The sequence below is a fragment of the Anomaloglossus baeobatrachus genome, chromosome 1, assembly GCF_048569485.1.
Source record: "Anomaloglossus baeobatrachus isolate aAnoBae1 chromosome 1, aAnoBae1.hap1, whole genome shotgun sequence".
In the NCBI taxonomy this organism is placed as follows: Eukaryota; Metazoa; Chordata; class Amphibia; order Anura; family Aromobatidae; genus Anomaloglossus; species Anomaloglossus baeobatrachus.
Genome location: NC_134353.1, coordinates 180,850,954 through 180,868,267, shown reverse-complemented (window position 1 = coordinate 180,868,267; position 17,314 = coordinate 180,850,954). Strand labels below are relative to the sequence as shown.

Here is a 17,314-nt window from a genome sequence, read left to right as displayed (position 1 = left end):
TACCTGTATTGCTCAAAGGAGACAAGCCTGGTATCTTCAGGTAGTTAGAGAAGGTCACACTGAGGTACAGGGAGTTTTCTTGGGTGATAGTATGGCTTAAAAGATCAAATTTGTCCTTGAGATAGGCGCACCTCTGGGGAGCATGTCTTGTTCTTAGTGCTGTCAGGCTATGCCCCTATACTGAACACCTTCATTGGGGTTTCCATTTAAATGTTTAAATTACGTGACTTAGGCCGGCGTCGCACAGTAGGATCTATCGTGCGATCGTACGAGCGATCGTACCCGCCCCCGTCGTTTGTGCGTCATGGACAATTAGTTGCCTGTGGCGCACAAAGTGGTTAAACCCCTGTCACACGTACTTACCTCCCTGATGACGTCGCTGTGGGCGGTGAACATCCTCTTCCTGAAGGGGGAGGGACGTTCGGCGTCACAGCGACGTCACACAGCGGCCGGCCAATAGAAGTGGATGGGCGGAGATGAGCGGGACGTAACATCCCGCCCACCTCCTTCCTTCCACATTGCCGACGGGATGCAGGTAAGCTGTGTTTGTCGTTCCCGGGGTGTCACACAATGTGATGTGTGCTGCCTCGGGAACGACGAACAACCGGCGCACAGAAGGAGGACCGACATTTTGAAAATGAACGACGTGTCAACGAGCAACGATAACGCGAGTATTTTTGCTCGTTCACAGTCGTTCGGAGGTGTCACACGCTACGATATGTCAAACGATGCCGAATGTGCGTCACTAACGACGTGACTCCGACGACATATCATCCGATATATCGTACCGTGTGACACCGTCATAGGATGACACCCCCAAGGAATCCATTCGGTACAGTGAGGCAGCAGAGTTACTCTGGCTTCTTTTCAGCATTGTCCTTTTCAGAAGTGCACAAAACTGTGGTCCATCGTCATTTGCAGTCCAACGTTTTTCCATTTGCCTCATTACAGTGAATGTTCCTTTATTATAATTCTTTCATGCTACACTGTTCACCATGTGGTTGTCACGATCATCTCCCTGCATTTAGAGACCAGTGACAGCCTTTAGACAGGAGCCTATCATCAGGATCTCTACATTTAAATGGGATTCATTTCTTTTTGGCACTGTAGTGGTTAAGTGCCAGTGTTGCTATTGCAGTTTTTCCAAAGCAGTTCCTTGCTAAGTGATCAGCTGCAGTCACTAAGTAGTCACGCTCTTCTGCTTTAAACAGAGGTGTTACCCAGCAATCCCTGCTGAAGATCGAATTCATTCTACTCTGACCAGCCTGGTGGAAGGAGCTGCAGAGGAATTTTCCTGAGTACATTCATCTGCTATTTTGAGTCTGTCTGCTGCTGTGGAGTTTAGTGTATCCCCCAGTCTGTCTTACCTTTTCTTCCATGTTTATTAGTTTAGTAGCGAGTCTAGTGAACTCATCAGCCTACTCACTAGGCAGGGTGAGTTTAGGGCCTGGCGAGGGAATAGGTATCCTGCTCGCGACAGGTTGAAAGAACCTGTATAAGTACGCTAGGGAGCTCAGGAGTCAGCTTGAGGTGAGTTCAGGAGTTGCTCCCTCACCCCTCTCCCTAGAGGCACGGACCTGCATTGTATCGTTACCCTGGTGTTTTCCCCTTTTTGTGGAGTTGTAGTGCGTCAGACACTCGTTGGTCTGATTGTGTGTGTTACGCGTTATATAAACACATCACCTACTCCATGCATGACAGTGATACGTCAGCCTTATTCTTCAACACACTTTGATTACAGTGATGACAAATTTATATCAGGTTTTTTTGGTTTTTTTTTAAAAAAAAAACTTAACATTTTGAGATTTTTAATTTTTCTATTTTTTTTTCCCCAAAATGAGTTGAATTAATTATGTTACATAGTCACTTTTGATCACACACATTCTTTCTGATTTTTCAGAGGCAGAATTAATTTATAAAAAAGAAAACAAAACAGGATTTTTTTTTTCTTCACACCATTCACTGTGGTTAGAATGATAAAGCAGCTTTATTCTTCAGGTTAATATGACTGCTACAAAACTAGATTTTGGCCATGTGCGCATGCTGCGGATTTACCCGCAGAATTGCCGTGGATTTTGCTGCAGAAATGCTGCAGAACATGTTTATAACATTTCTGCAGTCCTTCTCCAGCAAAATCTATGGGGATAAAAAAAGCTGTGCGCACACTGCGTTTTTTTTTTTGTCCCTACGGATTTACCCACGGAATTGCCGACTCGGAATTAATGGGCATGTCACTTCTTTTCCGCATGTCGCTGTGATTTTGGAAATAATTATTTGTAAAAACCTGCAGGGACCAACCTGCCGAAAAACTGCAGAAATTCTTCACAAAATCCGCACCAAAACACAGCAAAACCGCATGCGGATTTTGTTGTGGTTTTGGTGCGTTTTTTTTCTGCAGGTGCAGGATTCTTTCACAGGGTCCGGTTTTCCCTTAAGAAAAAGTCAGTTTCTAGTGTGCACATAGCCTTTTATAGGCTTTTTATTGCTTGCTACTTTTGCACACTAAGATCAAATTTATTTTAGAAAATAAATGTTTGCTATACCTTTTTATTTTCCCACTGACAGAGCTGAGTTTAGGCTAGTTTTTTTGCAGGTTGAGATGTCCTTTTCAGTGACACCATATTTACTTACATATACCTTTCTATTACATGTATATTTTTTTACAGTGTTCACTATAGGGATTGAATAGTTTGACAATAAGATAGATAGTCATTCTAGGTGTGGCAATTACAGTTGAGCGGATACCTAACTATTCAGACTCCCTATGCTCATAACGAGTACTGTCAAAGGCTATGTGTCCACGATGCGTCGAGGTAGTTGCAGTTCTAAACGCACCTTTTGGCAGCAAGTTGCTTTTGGTTTTGAAAACGCGATAAATACGCATGCGTTTTTACCGCATTTTAGCCGCGTTTTAGCGCTTTTTACATGCTTTTTCATTGCATAAAGACAGATGCAGTTTGACCATAAAGACACTGCTTAATACAGTTTAAATGTTTAAACACTATGAAAAAATGTTAAAAAAAAGTTAAAAAAAAAAGATTATTTAAATCATAAAGAAAATAGTTCAATTTAATAAAATTCTAGCGGTAATATACATTTTATGGCTAAATTATCTATAACTTAATATTTTTCATTAATTTAATTGTCGGACTATGTATGTGTGTGTAAAGGGACATATCTTTCCATTATTTTGATGTCATAAACGCATTCTATCTGCAGCTAAAAAGCATGTAAAATGCTGGAACTTTGATGTGGCTTGGTTTTTGCAACTTCACATTGACTTCAATGTTAGCAAAATGCAGCCCAAATGGCAAAAAAAATTGACATGCTGCTTCTTTAAACACAGAGTTTTTGCCCAAAAATATGCAAATTTAATGCAGCGTTTAGAACTGCATGGTGGGCACAAGAAATCCCTATTTTTCATAGACTTTGCTTGGAAATCACAACGCATGCATTTTGGCATTAAAAAGGTGCTGTTGAAAAACATGTAAAAATGCATCGTGGAGGCTGTGTCCGCACTTTGCGTCGAGGTAGTTGCAGTTCTAAATGCATCCTCTGGCAGAAATTGCTTTTGCCAAAGTTGGTTTTGACCATCAAAGCACGATAAATACACGTGCGTATTTACTGCGTTTTAGCCGCGTTTTTAGCGCTTTTTAGATGCTTTTCCATTGCTTAAAGTCAGCGCTTTGATTGCAAAGACACTACTAAATAAAGTTTTAACATACAAACACTATGAAAAAAGGGAAAAAAAAATTAAAACAAATATATTATTAAATCATAACGAAAAAAGTTATATTTAATATAATTATAGCAGTTTTATACTATATACAGTTAGGTCCAGAAATATTTGGACAGTGACACAAGTTTTGTTATTTTAGCTGTTTACAAAAACATGTTCAGAAATACAATTATATATATAATATGGGCTGAAAGTTCACACTCACAGCTGCAATATGAGAGTTTTCACATCCAAATCGGAGAAAGGGTTTAGGAATCATAGCTCTGTAATGCATAGCCTCCTCTTTTTCAAGGGACCAAAAGTAATTGGACAAGGGACTCTAAGGGCTGCAATTAACTCTGAAGGCGTCTCCCTCGTTAACCTGTAATCAATGAAGTAGTTAAAAGGTCTGGGGTTGATTACAGGTGTGTGGTTTTGCATTTGGAAGCTGTTGCTGTGACCAGACAACATGCGGTCTAAGGAACTCTCAATTGAGGTGAAGCAGAACATCCTGAGGCTGAAAAAAAAGAAAAAATCCATCAGAGAGATAGCAGACATGCTTGGAGTAGCAAAATCAACAGTTGGGTACATTCTGAGAAAAAAGGAATTGACTGGTGAGCTTGGGAACTCAAAAAGGCCTGGGCATCCACGGATGACAACAGTGGTGGATGATCGCCGCATACTTTCTTTGGTGAAGAAGAACCCGTTCACAACATCAACTGAAGTCCAGAACACTCTCAGTGAAGTAGGTGTATCTGTCTCTAAGTCAACAGTAAAGAGAAGACTCCATGAAAGTAAATACAAAGGGTTCACATCTAGATGCAAACCATTCATCAATTCCAAAAATAGACAGGCTAGAGTTAAATTTGCTGAAAAACACCTCATGAAGCCAGCTCAGTTCTGGAAAAGTATTCTATGGACAGATGAGACAAAGATCAACCTGTACTAGAATGATGGGAAGAAAAAAGTTTGGACAAGAAAGGGAACGGCACATGATCCACGGCACACCACATCCTCTGTAAAACATGGTGGAGGCAACGTGATGGCATGGGCATGCATGGCTTTCAATGGCACTGGGTCACTTGTGTTTATTGATGACATAACAGCAGACAAGAGTAGCCGGATGAATTCTGAAGTGTAACGGGATATACTTTCAGCCCAGATTCAGCCAAATGCCGCAAAGTTGATCGGACAGCGCTTCATAGTACAGATGGACAATGACCCCAAGCATACAGCCAAAGCTACCCAGGAGTTCATGAGTGCAAAAAAGTGGAACATTCTGCAATAGCCAAGTCAATCACCAGATCTTAACCCAATTGAGCATGCATTTCACTTGCTCAAATCCAGACTTAAGACGGAAAGACCCACAAACAAGCAAGACCTGAAGGCTGCGGCTGTAAAGGCCTGGCAAAGCATTAAGAAGGAGGAAACCCAGCGTTTGGTGATGTCCATGGGTTCCAGACTTAAGGCAGTGATTGCCTCCAAAGGATTCACAACAAAATATTGAAAATAAAAATATTTTGTTTGGGTTTGGTTTATTTGTCCAATTACTTTTGACCTCCTAAAATGTGGAGTGTTTGTAAAGAAATGTGTACAATTCCTACAATTTCTATCAGATATTTTTGTTCAAACCTTCAAATTAAATGTTACAATCTGCACTTGAATTCTGTTGTAGAGATTTCATTTCAAATCCAATGTGGTGGCATGCAGAGCGCAACTCGCGAAAATTGTGTCACTGTCCAAATATTTCTGGACCTAACTGTATGGCTAAAATATCAATAAATTAATATTTTTCATTGATTTACTTGTCGGACTATGTTTGTGTGTAAAAGGACATATCATTCCATTATTTTGATGTCATAAACACATATTTTCTGCAGCTAAGGCCCGTTTCACACGTCAGTGAAAAACACTGACGTTTTTCACTGGCGTGTAAAACACGCACATGTCCCTCCGTGTGCTGTGAATCACGGCACACGTGGGTTGTCTAAGTGCAATCCGGGCTCCGTTCTCCATGGCCCGTGATTGCACTTAGAGATTAAAATCACCTGTGCGCGCTCCCGCTGTCCATGGTGCTGATCGCTCCCGCGGTGCAGCATCTGGCCGGCGCTGACCCCCGCAGCAGCTGCTTCCGGGTCAGCTGTGCCATGCATCATGAATATGCGCGACAGTAATGAGCCGGCTCAGAAGCAGCAGGGAGGACGGGCTGCAGAGGACATCGCTGGAGCCGGGTGAGTAAAAATGATTTTTATTTTAAAAGCACGTTTTTTTCTGGCACGTGTTTCACGGATCACACCCCTGCGTGGTCCGTGGGACATCAGTGATGCCAGAAAAAAATGGACATGTCTCCGTGCAGCAATCACGGACACGCGGGTACGCCTCACGGAGACACGTGCAGTGAAAAATCATTGAAGTGTGAGCAGACCCATTCATTATAATGAGTCTGCGTATATCAGTGATTCTGGTACGTTTAAAAAAAAGCACAAACGTACCAGAATCACTGACGTGTGAAAGGGGCCTAAAAAGCAGGTAAAACGCTGGAATTTTGATGTTGCTTGCGTTTTGCAACTTCTCATTGACTTCAATGTTAGCAAAACACAGCCCAAATGGCAAAAACAATTGACATGCTGCTTCTTTGAAAGCAGAGTTTTTGCCCAAAATTATGCAAATTAAACGCAGCGTTTTGAACTGCAAAGTGCGCACAAGAAATCCACTTTTCCCATAAACTTTGCTGGAAAATCAAAACGCATGCCTTTTGGCATGAAAACGCTGCAGTTCAAAACGCTGTGGAAAAGCACCTGAAAGTGCGGACACAGCCAAATAGACGAGTATTCATTCTGAATAGTGTGTGCAGTCCAAGTCAATGGCGAAAATGTAATCAATAACCTGAATTCCATACTTTTCGTACGAGTAGCGAATAGTATGACATTGGGTTACTCGTTAAATTGTGAGTATTCCCCATTGACTTGCATTTCACACACTATTCGGAATGAATACGTGAGTATTAGACAGCATTCGTTATGGGTATAGCGAGTACAAATAGTTAGATGCTCACTCAACTCCAGTGGCAATACCAGATATGTGTAGTTTTTCTTTGTTTTTACGTAAAAATGTGTATTTATTTGCAAAAAAATTTTGTGTTTTTTTTCCATTCATTTTGTTGTTTTTTTTATATCTTTCCAACTTTTGCTTATCAAGTTATTGTTTGCTTCCACCATCGTACATCAACCTTGATTTATCTGATCACTATTAGGCTATGTCCGCACTTTGCTTTTTACCTGCTTTTTTGCTACTTTTTCAACTGCAGCGTTTAATGCCAAAATGGATGTGTTCTGCTTTTCAAGCATAGTCTATGGGAATTTGGGTTTCTTGTCCGCACTATGCAGTTCAAACTGCAGCCTTTTTGTGGCAGAAATTTGGGCAAAAACTGCTTTGTAGATCAAAACTCAAATGGCAAAAGCAATTGACATGTTGCTTCTTTGAAAAGCTGAGTTTTTGCCCAAATTTCTGCCACAAAAAGGCAGCATTTTGAACTGCATAGTGCGGACAAGAAACCCAAATTCCCATAGACTAAGCTTGAAGAGCAGAACACATCCATTTTGGCATTAAACGCTGCAGTTGAAAAAGCACCAAGAAAGCAGGTAAAAAACAAAGTGTGGACATAGCCTTAGACCTATCAGTAATATACTGATTGGATGCCTGCTTATGGCCGCATTCCTGGCACACCCAGAGGTCAATCATGCTTGCAGGGACCGATGGGGTGAGAGAACCTCCTTCCTCTCACAGCTCTCTATGTATCGTATAGAACATTAAGCAAAGCAGCCAGATTTAGTGCTGGCACTGGTGTTTGGTAGTACTATTGCCCATACAGCTGGTGCCAGTGATGGTTATGGTGATTCAGCTGCTGCTAGCATGGTATGTTTTTCTTATCTTTTACACTAATTCATACATTGCCACTTTTTCCTTTTACCATATTCTTGAATAATAATATAGGTAAACTTTTGACAATCTCTTTAACTCAAATTATTCAACTACCAAAATAATGAAACAATATGTAAATGGTAGATAGGAAGGTATAAGCCTAGAAAGTAAAATGTGGCAGCAGGGCGCTGTATAGTTTTGACTTGTACACTTGTCAAATTGGACTAATAAAACAGGTGAGCAGAAACAAACTGTTAAATGTCTGAAATGCTAAGGCGGGCTTCACATCAGCGGTATTCTGCTGCAAGCCGGATCTGGAACAAATGCGTTTCACTTCAATGCATTTCCTATGAACTCGCGGCAAGTTCCGGTCACATGCAGTTGTGTATCAAGCACACAACCGCATGTGACCGGAACTTGCCGCGGGTCCATAGGAAATGCATTGAAGTGAAACGCATTTGTACAAGATCCGGTATTGCGGCAGAATACTGCTGATGTGAAGCCCGCCTTAGTTGGTACTTGTTCAAAAAGCCAGCACCTCCAACAGGGTGTGGCACTGGTGTGCTATGTACAAATGTATTTGAACCCTTTCGCCCTGATTGGCTTCATTATCATGTGATCTCAAAACTGCAAGGCGTTATAGTGAAGCCTGCGTGGTTGCACGTGAGGTAATGTCAGCCTTCTGTGAGTGATACAATCTTGTGTAATGTCTAAAAAGGTGGTGGTCATTCTCATAAGTCGAATTGTAAATTGTTTAAATTTGCCGGGATCTGCAAATTTCATTAAATTCCACTCAAATTCGATTCCCATTGAATGGATATGCTCATCGGTAGCTGCTACACCTGGCATATAGCATATCCTCTATAGTGTAAACTTAAATGGGTGAAAGCCTATTGCCATTTTCACTGACTCTTTTGGGTGATGATGAGCTTTACCTTTGACTGAGAAAAAACTTCGTCTCCTGGAAATCTGTTTGGTGGTAAGTATTGTCTCCCGAATAGATTTGCTAGTATCAGTACAAGGTTTTCCATTACCGAGTCAGGAAATTTGGTTGAATCTATGTAACAATAAACATAATGGTATAAATATCATGTACCTTCATATTTGTTTCATTTAAGAGGGCTTACTTTCCATTAGATTGTAACCAATATATATTTTTTTCAATAATTCAATTGTACACCTGAAAATAAGAAGCTTTGTGAAATAGATACACCTTATTTGAAAAATGTATTTTTTTTTTCTGTTAGACTGATTATTAACACCTTTACCCGGGAATGATTTTTTTTTACGGTTTTTCATTTTCGCCTTTTCCTCCCCTTCTTCCGAGAGCCATAACTTTTTTTACTTTCCCACCAATATAGCCATATGAGGGCTTATTTTTTGTGGGACGAGTTGTGCTTTTGAATGACATAATTTATTTTACCATATAGTGTACTGGAAAATGGGAACAAAATTCCAAATGTGGAGAAATCGTGAAAAAGGGATCTGGGGCTCAGTGATGGCTTATTTTTGCATCTTCAGTTGGCGTTTTTAATTATACGATTTTTGTGCAGATGCGATGTTTTGACCACCCGCCTGTTATTGCATTTTAAAGAAAAGTTGCAGCGACCATAAAAACGTTATTTTGGCGTTTGGAATTTTTTTCTCACTATTCCATATACCGATCAGATTAATTCATTTTATATTTTGATAGATCGGGCATACCAAATATGTATATTTTTATATTTCTTTTTTAATTGTTTTATCTTCAATAGGGCAAAAGAAAGGTGATATGAACTTTTTTTTTTTCAACCTTTTTTTTACATTGTTTTTTTTTACTGATTTCACTAGTCCCTCTAGGGGACTTTATGACTGTACAGTCTGATTGTTTCTCCTCATCAAAGCAATACTTCACCATCTCTTTGATGAGGAGAAATGCTGTGTTCAGTTGAACGCCGGCGCTCTGATGGCTCTCACAGGAAGTGATCGCCACCCTCCCTGCGGTGCTTTGGATCATGCTGTCAGAATTTTACAGCGCAATCTAAAGGGTTAACAGATGTGGGTGGATCTCCAATCCACCCGCGCCTGTTAGCCGCACATGTCTGCTGACCATGAAAAAAAAAAATCATACTGAGAAGAATAATTTCAGAAATGTTTCCAACTTTAATGTCACTCATCATCTGTAAAAAATTAACTGAGAAACAAAATTATATTGTTTTCAGGTAGATTTTTCTGACATTTTGCATAACAGGTAAATTATATGCTGTTTTATATAGATGTTTATGTTTTGTTTTACAATGGTGTTGCATTAAAGGGGCTCAGCTATTTTCAAGCTTCAGTCCCGCCTCTCATCTCATGATCACTCCATATGCGACCTCCTGACCACAGACAATCGCAGAAAGTGTCAAAAGAAGCATCCAAATCCTAACAATACTACATCAGAATATATTTTTGGGAGAAAAAAGTTTTCAAAAGTTTTTACAAAAAGGTGGTGTGCAAAAGGTCCTCACTATGTAACTTTTGTATATTGTACTGAACACAGAGTAAAAACTATGGTACTGTCATGTTAATTACTAAACACTAAAATTATAGCATGCTAATGTTAGACAAGTGATAAAGACAAAAAAGAAAATTAACCCCTGTGTGTCCTCACCAGAAAAACAGCTTATACTATAAATAGAAAATAGATTTATTTCATCTAAAATAGCCTAAAATTCAATTAATGCAACAAATGAGAAAATATCCACTTAGATTACAAAATAAACAGAATAATAGCTAAATAGTTAGTCAATGGTTAAAATCTTCCAAAGACACCACTAATATGTCAATAGGTTGAAACAGCCAAGTCTAAAGAATGTTCTAGTCATGAAACATGTGATGGTCCTCTTGCTCTGAAAGCAATCCTGTATCAGGGCTTGCTCATACGAGCGTATATATCAGATGACTTCTATCCTATGTTTTATTGGAAAGCACTCGGTCCAATGTAAAGGTGGCTTTACATGTTTACATGTAGCGACATCGCTGTAAGTACCCGCCCCCGTCGGTTGTGCGTCACGGGCAAATCGCTGCCCATGATGCACAACATAGCTTACACCCGTCACACGGGACTTACCTGCCTAGCGACATCGCTGTTGCCAGCAAACCGCCTCCTTTCTAAGGGGGTGGTTCATTCAGCGTCACAGCGGCATCACTAAGCGGCCGCCCAATAGAAGCGGAGGGGCGGAGATGAGCGGGAGGAACATACCGCCCACCTCCTTCCTTCCTCATTGCGGGCGGCCATAGGTACGAGGTTGTTCCTCATTCCTGCAGTGTCACATGTAGCGATGTGTGCTGCCGCAGGAACGACGAACAGCCAGCGTCCTGCAACAGCAACGATTTTATGAAAATGAACAACGTGTCAACGATCAATGATAAGGTGAGTATTTTTGATCGCTAACACTCGCTCGGAGCTGTAAGGCTAGGAACGCACTTTGCGTTCACCTACTTGCAGTTTAGAACGCACGTTTTGGGCTTAATTGATTTGACCAAAGTTGCCTTTTTCTGAAATTTAGCACTGAAAACGCATGCGTTTTTGCCAAGTATTTGATGCGTTTTCAGCGCTTTTTATCTGCGTTTCCACCTGCGTTCTGATCGTTGCGTTTTGAAAATAAAGACACTGCTTAATAAAGTTTAAATAGTCAAAATCTTTGAAAAAATGGTAAGAAAAGAATCAAATCTATAATCATAGTAAAAAACATGAAATTAAATTAAGTTCATTGAATTATTGCGGTAATATGAAAATTTATGGAAAAATTGCAATAAAGTATTAATATCCTTAATTTAAATTGTCAGACTATGTTTGTGTGTAAAGGGACATATGAAATCATTATTTTAATGATCAAAAAGCATGCGTTTTGGAAGTCCAAAACGCATGTTTTCTGCAATGAAAAAGCAGGGAGAACGCAGGAAGAAATCTTGGTTTTTGCCATTTCTCATTGACTCCAATGTTAGCAAAACGCACTCAAAATGGCAAAAACAACTACATGCTCCTTCTTTGAACGCATGGTTTTTGCCACAAAATATGCTAATTAAACGCAGCGTTTAGAAACGCAAAGTGGGGTTGGAAAATCCAAATTTTCCATTGACTTTGCTGGTAAATCGAAACGCATGCCTTTTTGGCATGAAAAAGGTGCTTCCCAAAACGGACCTAAAAAGCACCTAAAACGCAGATAAAAACGCAAAGTGCATTCCTAGCCTTACACACAACGACGTCGCTAATGACGCCGGATGTGCGTCATGGAATCTGTGACCCCGGCGATATATCGTTAGATACGTCATTGCATGTAACTGGGCCTTTAGACTATAGAGCAGTGCCCACCAGTGCTTTTTTTTTTTTTTCTCTCATGCAGATTCAGAAGGTGCACACCCATTCAATTCAATAGGTGCATGGAAGACATTGGCCTGCACTCAGAAGTCATCCAAGTGCAGTCCTATTTACGCCCACACAGCCAATGGTGAAGAAGGAAAAAATAAGCTCTCTGTCTTCTCAACTATTCTCTTATGATCGCATGCAAGAGAATTGGATCAATGAAAAACAGGAGAAAATTCTAGTACCAGGCGCCTGGTGCCAGAATTTTCTCCTGTTATTCATTGCTGCTTATGAATGGTATCCAGACACTTGTTCCAGGCACCTGTATTCTGTTCGATTCCAGTGAAGCACCACTTATCCCCTTCCTTGCTTCTGGTCAGTTTAGAGAATTAGATCACAGTAATCTAGATAACTGTGATAAAACCCTGATCAGAGTTTGAGCTGAGTGTCATTTGCGTAATCGTCCTGATTCTCTCACGAGGGAATCTACGATCTTGTGACTCCAGCCTCAGGGAGATAGTCTAGACCATGCAATAGGGACCAATGGTTGATGAGTCCACAAAAGTCTTACTTAAATTCTGCCACCATGAAGTGTATCCCTCCACTGTCCTTAGTAAGGTGTGAATAACAGAACAGTAGGGTCCTTATTAACCACATGTGTTAATGATGAGGAGATGTGTGACGTCACTTGCTGCAGAGTACGGTATCATTTTGGGACCAAAAACACCTGGTCATATCTTTCCTGACCAGGACGCTCTTTAGATTTGGGTGTGTTGGCATAATATTGCTATTGGCATGATAGTGTTTTTCGGAGATTTTCCAAATTGACTAACTATTTAGCTATTACTCTGTTCATGTTTGTAATCTAATGGGACATTTCCTAATCTTCGGCACCTCACCTGTTGCATTAACTGCATTGTAGGTAGCTACGGTATTTTCTATTCCTATTTTAGGCCCTGTGCGCACACTGCATTTTTACCCGTGGTTTTACCCGCATTTTTGCTGCAGAAATTTCTTGAGAAATGTTTGTAATCTTTCTGCAGACATTTCCCAGCAAAACCTATGGGAAAGAAAAATAGCTGTGCGCACAGTGCGTTTTTTTCTCAAGAAAATTCTTTCTGCAGAATTTCTTGAGAAAATTTCTTAAGAAAATGTGCATGTCACTTCTTTTCCGCAGATACCTGCGGTATTTCACTCCATTCACTGTAATGTAATCGCGAAATACCGCGGGTATACCGCAGGTAGCAAATGATGTGCGGTATACCCTCAGTATAGCCGCAGTTTACCTGCGGTAATGTTCATCACTGCCTGCATTTTGCAGGGAAGTGATGTCATTATGACAGGAAGAGGAAGCGGAGCAGAGTAAACACACACACATCACAGACATAGAATACACACACATCACACTCACACACAGACACAGACATATAGAATACACATACAAATCAAACGGACATATAAAAAAAAAAAAAACGTGGGCTCCGCTGTATTTTTACCATCCAGCCGAGGTAAACACACAGCGGCGGCCCGGTATTCTTAGGCTGGGGAGGGCGAGGGTTAGGGTTAATGCCCCCCCTCCCGCAGCCGAGAATATCAGCCTGCAGCTGCCCCGGGACTGTCGCATCCATTATGCGGCAGTCCCGGAGTGTCCTGACTCTTCCAAATTGCCGTGATGCGGTGGCAATCAGGGTAATAATGAGTTAATGGCAGCGCATCGCCGCCACTAAGTCCAGGCTTTAATCATGGCAGCGTCTGAGACAGCTTTCATGATTAACCTGCAAGTAAAGTGAATAAACACACACACCGAAATATCCTTGATTTTAAATAAAAGACAAAAAGACCCTCTTTCACCCATTTATTAACCCCCCCCTCCCCAAACACACAGCTCCGGCGTAATCCACAGAGGTACTACGACGCTTGCATCCAGCCGCGACTGACACTGTGCAGAATGCAGCCTCATAATGAGCCTGCAGAGGTAACCTCAGGTCATTTCCCATAGCCGGTAATGTGAACACACTACTGCTCGGGAGAAATGCAGTGTCCTCACAGGAACTCTATTTATTGATTGATCTGTCCATCTATCTATCTATCTATCTATCTATCTATCTATCTATCTATCTATCCTTTCTATCCTTCTATCTATCTATATAGCTATCCAATATCTACCTATTTCTCGATCTATCTATATCAGAAGGAAATGACCTTTTTTTTTTTCTTTTTCAACATCTTTTATTTCTAAAAACCGCAGGGACCACCCTCCTGTGGAAAAAACGCGGCAAAAACGTGGTTTGGGTGCCTTTTTTTACCGCAGATGCGGTAATCTTCAACTCCCAATCACTTTTCTAGTGCGCACATAGCCTTAGGCTATGTGCGCACGTTGCGTTCTCTGCAGTGCAGAAAAGAACGCATCCTCTGGCAGACTGGACACTGCGTTTGTAAAAAAAAATGCATCCACAACGCATGCATTTTGGATGCTTTTTCCATGCATTTTGCATGTGTTTTGGATGCGTTTTTGACAGTGCGTTCCCCCGGCAATTCAGCTCTGTTTCATGCCGGCTGACAGCACACACAGACAGAGCCGCGCGATGAGAATTAACTCGGATGAACTGCACCCGACTTCATTGTCATACCGCGGCTCTGTCTGTGTGTGGCAGCTTGATTAGCGGTCACCCATGAAGGACTCACCAGTGACCGCTAATCCTCTGAGTGACTGAAGTGAGCTGCGCGATTAGCGCTGCCGTCACTCATCTTCACTGCGCACATCCCGACATTACCACCTACATCCCCGCACACATCCCGACATTACCACCTACATCCCCGCACACATCCCGACATTACCGCCTACATCACCGCACACATCACGACATTACCACCTACATCACCGCACACATCCCGACATTACCACCTACATCACTGCACACATCCCGACACTACAGCCCCCATCATCACCGCACACATCCCGACACTACAGCCCTCATCATCCCCGCACACATCCTGACACTACCACCTACATCACCGCACACATCCCGACATTATCTCCTACATCACCGCACACATCCCGACATTACCGCCTACATCACCGCACACATCCCGACATTACCGCCTACATCACAACACACATCCCGACATTACAGCCTACATCACCGCACACATCCCGACATTACCGCCTACATCACCGCACACACCCCGACATTACCGCCCACATCACTGCATACATCCCAACATTACCGCCCACATCACCGCACACATCCCGACATTACCGCCTACATCCCCGCACACATCCCGACATTACTGCCCACATCACCGCACACATCCCTACATTACCGCCTACATCCCCGCACACATCTCGACATTACCGCCTACATCACCGCGCACATCCCGACATTACCGCCTACATCACCGCTGTTACAGGGGGCTGTCTGATAATAACCTAAAGGAGTATCAGACAGTCAGGGTCCACCGTGCAAAGACTCTGCTGCCGACTATGGCAGAGAGCAATACCTCTGTTAACTTACAGAAGGATATATAAGTAAGTAAAGCAATTCCTCCCTTACTTGGAGGGTGTGTGGAATGATCTCTGTTAATAATCACAGAGACAAAGGCAATGTGTGCAAAATGGCACCTACCTAGGTCCGCTCTTCTAGTGGTGCAAAAGAGACGAACAGCAGCGTAAGCCGCACAAAGCTCCTACCTGCGTTCGCTCCACTAGTGTGCGAGGACACGAACCACTAGATATGGCACCTGCCTAGGTCCGCTCTTCTAGTGGTGCAAAAGAGACGAACAGCAGCATAAGCCGCACAAAGCTCCTACCTCTGTTCGCTCCCCTAGTGTGCGAGGATACGAACAACTGCCAGACGCAGTATAAGGAACGTTACCCTAGCGGCAACGTCCACCTACGAGTCGAACCACAAGGCCCAGCCAGACCATGTGCCTCAGGCACCTGCCTATGTCCGCTCCCCTAAGAGGTAAGGATACGGATAGCAGCCGAAGCTGTAAGGTATAAGGACGCTACCCTGCCGGTAGCGCTCACCTAGCATAGACAGAGGAATGCCTAGAGGAACGCGCACAGAGCGTCTACTCTTATGCATGAACCAAGAGGACTGAGCGCCATGCGGCGTGTGTCAGGGTCTTATATAGACTCTGTGCCTCATCCAAGATGGAGAACACCAGAGCCAATCCGCTGCCAGAACGACAGGAGTGACGTCCTGCTGGCCTATCACCGAGCAAGGCGTCACAAGCACATGACCAGCGACCAATCGGCATAGAAGGTGTCAGAGACATGTGACCTCGTGTCAGCGATGATGTCACCCGCACATGTGCAATGGCTCCAAGATAGGACTTAGTCTCCGGCGCTCGCACATGTGCAGTAGCAAGAAATCTGGACTTAGTCTCCAGCGCTCGCACATGTGCAGTAGCAAGAAATCTGGACTTAGTCTCCAGTGCTCGCAGCAACCGTAACAACCGCACACACCCCGACATTACCACCTATATCACTGCACACATCCTGACACTACAGCCCTCATCATCCCCGCACACACCCCGACACTACAGCCCTCATCATCCCCGCAAAAACCCCCAACACTACAGCCCTCTTCTTCACCGCACACATCCCGACACTACAGCCCTCATCATCCCCGCACACACCCCGACACTACAGCCCTCATCATCACCACACACATCCCGACACTACAGCCCTCATCATCCCCGCACACATCCCGACACTACAGCCCTAATCATCCCTGCACACATCCCGACACTACAGCCCTCATCATCACCGCACACATCTGGACACTACAGCCCTCATCATCACCGCACACACACCAGCACTACAGCCCTCATCATCCCCGCAAAAACCCCCAACACTACAGCCCTCTTCTTCACCGCACACATCCCAACACTACAGCCCTCATCATCCCCGCACACACCCCGACACTACAGCCCTCATCTTCACCACACACATCCCGACACTACAGCCCTCATCATCCCCGCACACATCCCGACACTACAGCCCTCATCATCCCCGCACACATCCCGACACTACAGCCCTAATCATCCCTGCACACATCCCGACACTACAGCCCTCATCATCACCGCACACATCTGGACACTACAGCCCTCATCATCACTGCACACACACCAGCACTACCTCAGTGACGTCCCCGATGACAGCGCGATTCACTTCAGTTGCTGCGTGGAGCTCACAGGAGTGGCGGTGTTCTACTGCTGCGCCTGTCAGCTTCATGTAACAGAGCTGGATGCGTTGCGGGACCTCTGTGGATTACACTGGACCTGGAGGGGTATTTGGGGATTTTAATAAAGTAGTGAAAGAAGGTGTTTTTTTGTCTTTT

General features: G+C 43.0%; 1 protein-coding gene across 2 annotated transcripts in view; it reads right to left on the bottom strand.

Moving 5' to 3' along the window:
- Positions 1-17,314, bottom strand: part of LOC142309813 (putative ATP-dependent RNA helicase DDX60) — a 420,704-nt gene that overhangs the window by 62,986 nt on the left and 340,404 nt on the right. For both annotated transcript variants that reach the window (XM_075347271.1, XM_075347272.1), the window contains one exon: positions 8,575-8,696. In XM_075347271.1, coding sequence (XP_075203386.1) covers positions 8,575-8,696 — 122 coding nt within the window. The remainder of the gene's footprint in view (positions 1-8,574; positions 8,697-17,314) is intronic.